This window comes from Octodon degus, unplaced genomic scaffold (genome assembly GCF_000260255.1).
Source record: "Octodon degus isolate 3935 unplaced genomic scaffold, OctDeg1.0 scaffold00051, whole genome shotgun sequence".
In the NCBI taxonomy this organism is placed as follows: domain Eukaryota; kingdom Metazoa; phylum Chordata; class Mammalia; order Rodentia; family Octodontidae; genus Octodon; species Octodon degus.
In genome coordinates, this window is record NW_004524627.1 from 8360267 (window position 1) to 8361749 (window position 1483).

Sequence of the window (1483 nt, forward strand, 5' to 3'; positions counted from 1 at the left end):
GGGCAGTCTTCCAGATCAGCAAACTCTAATGGGAAGTAAAAGGCCTGGGGTCTATGGTTGCTGATTCTCCCCAACAGTCTTCAGGGGAGGGGGGCAGCTGGAATGAGCACACTCTGGTGGGGAAGGCTGGAGGGGCTGTTGCTAATCTACTGGGTCTCTTTGGTGACCTTCCAGAGCTGATCCCATTTCTCATAGGGAATGTACATCTGTATGTCTCAGTTCCTCTTCTCTAGTTTCTGGGACAAATACCCAACATTCAAAATGAAGTAAAGAAAGCTTTATTATCTCACAGGTAATGGAAGTTTCAGTCCTTACTCAGCTGACTCCAAGGTGGGGTGGCACATGGCAGAGTGGCAGTTCATTGGTGGTGGAATACAGCAAAATAGCAAAAGAAAAAGGGAGGAGTAGCAGCGACAATGGCTGCAGAGAGTAAGTCTGTCTCCCTCAAGTTGCATTCAGGCTATCCTTCCCAGTTTAGGTGCAGTTCTCACACCCGTAATCCCAGCAGCACTTACACCCATAATCTCAGCAGCACTCACACCCACAGTCCTGGTGGATCATGAGTTAATCACAAACTCTATAAATCCACCCCATGACTACATAAGGCTTTGGGGGAATAGCTAGACAGAAACCATAACATTAAGCTTTTTACTTCTTTTCTCCTCAGTTCCCTCCCCTCCTTTCAACCTTCTTGTACTCTGTATTTTAAAAGACTCTTATCCATTTTTCCTTGTAGTACCTTTTTATTCAGTTTCCCTCTTTCCCCTTGTCCCTCTCCTCTCCCTTGTTCTCTTTCTCATTTGAACATTTTCTCTCTGCTTTCCAATATCTACTTTCCATTTTGATCCTTATTTACAGTTTTGATTTCTCATGCAAGAGAAACAATGTGATATTTAATCATATGTGTTCAACTTATTTCACTTTAAAAGATTGGTCTTAAGTTTTATCCACTTATCTAAAAATGCCTCAAGTTTTTTTTGGTACTCAGGATGGAACTCAGGACGTTGTGCTTGCCAGGAAGGCACTTTTGCTACTGGCTGAGCTGTGTCCCCTGCCCCTCAGATGCTTATATTTAGGAAGTGGGACCTGTCCAGTCCAAGCCCAGGCGCAGCATGGTATCTGGAGTCCACCTGTCGCCAAGTGTCTCCTGAGCTTGTTTTGGACCATGACCACTCATCTCCTTCAGCAGGCTGCCTTTCTCCTGATGCCATTCTTTCCTCACCAGACAATGTGCACCCAGACAGCAGCATTGGAAGCCAAAGTGTTCCGAAAGCACAGGTTCAGCAGTCAGTACACACTCATCTAGATATCCCACTTTTTCCATTGGGTTCATCAGATGAGATGAGTAATGAAACAGCTGCTCTTGTGGATGATTCTGAAGATCCTGCAGGCAATGTATCAAACATAGAGCTTCAGCAAAAAGTTTCAGATCTGGAGATGAAACTCAAAATGTCTGAAGAAGAAAAGCAGAGGATTAAAAAGG

The 1483-nt window shown here is 44.4% G+C and overlaps 1 protein-coding gene across 1 annotated transcript in view; it reads left to right on the forward strand.

The window, feature by feature from the left end:
• The first annotated feature begins 1112 nt into the window (after window positions 1-1112).
• LOC101591916 (coiled-coil domain-containing protein 91-like) overlaps window positions 1113-1483 on the forward strand; it is a 31486-nt gene continuing 31115 nt past the window's right edge. The window contains 2 exon segments of the mRNA XM_012515140.2: window positions 1113-1142; window positions 1144-1480. Coding sequence (XP_012370594.1) covers window positions 1113-1142; window positions 1144-1480 — 367 coding nt within the window.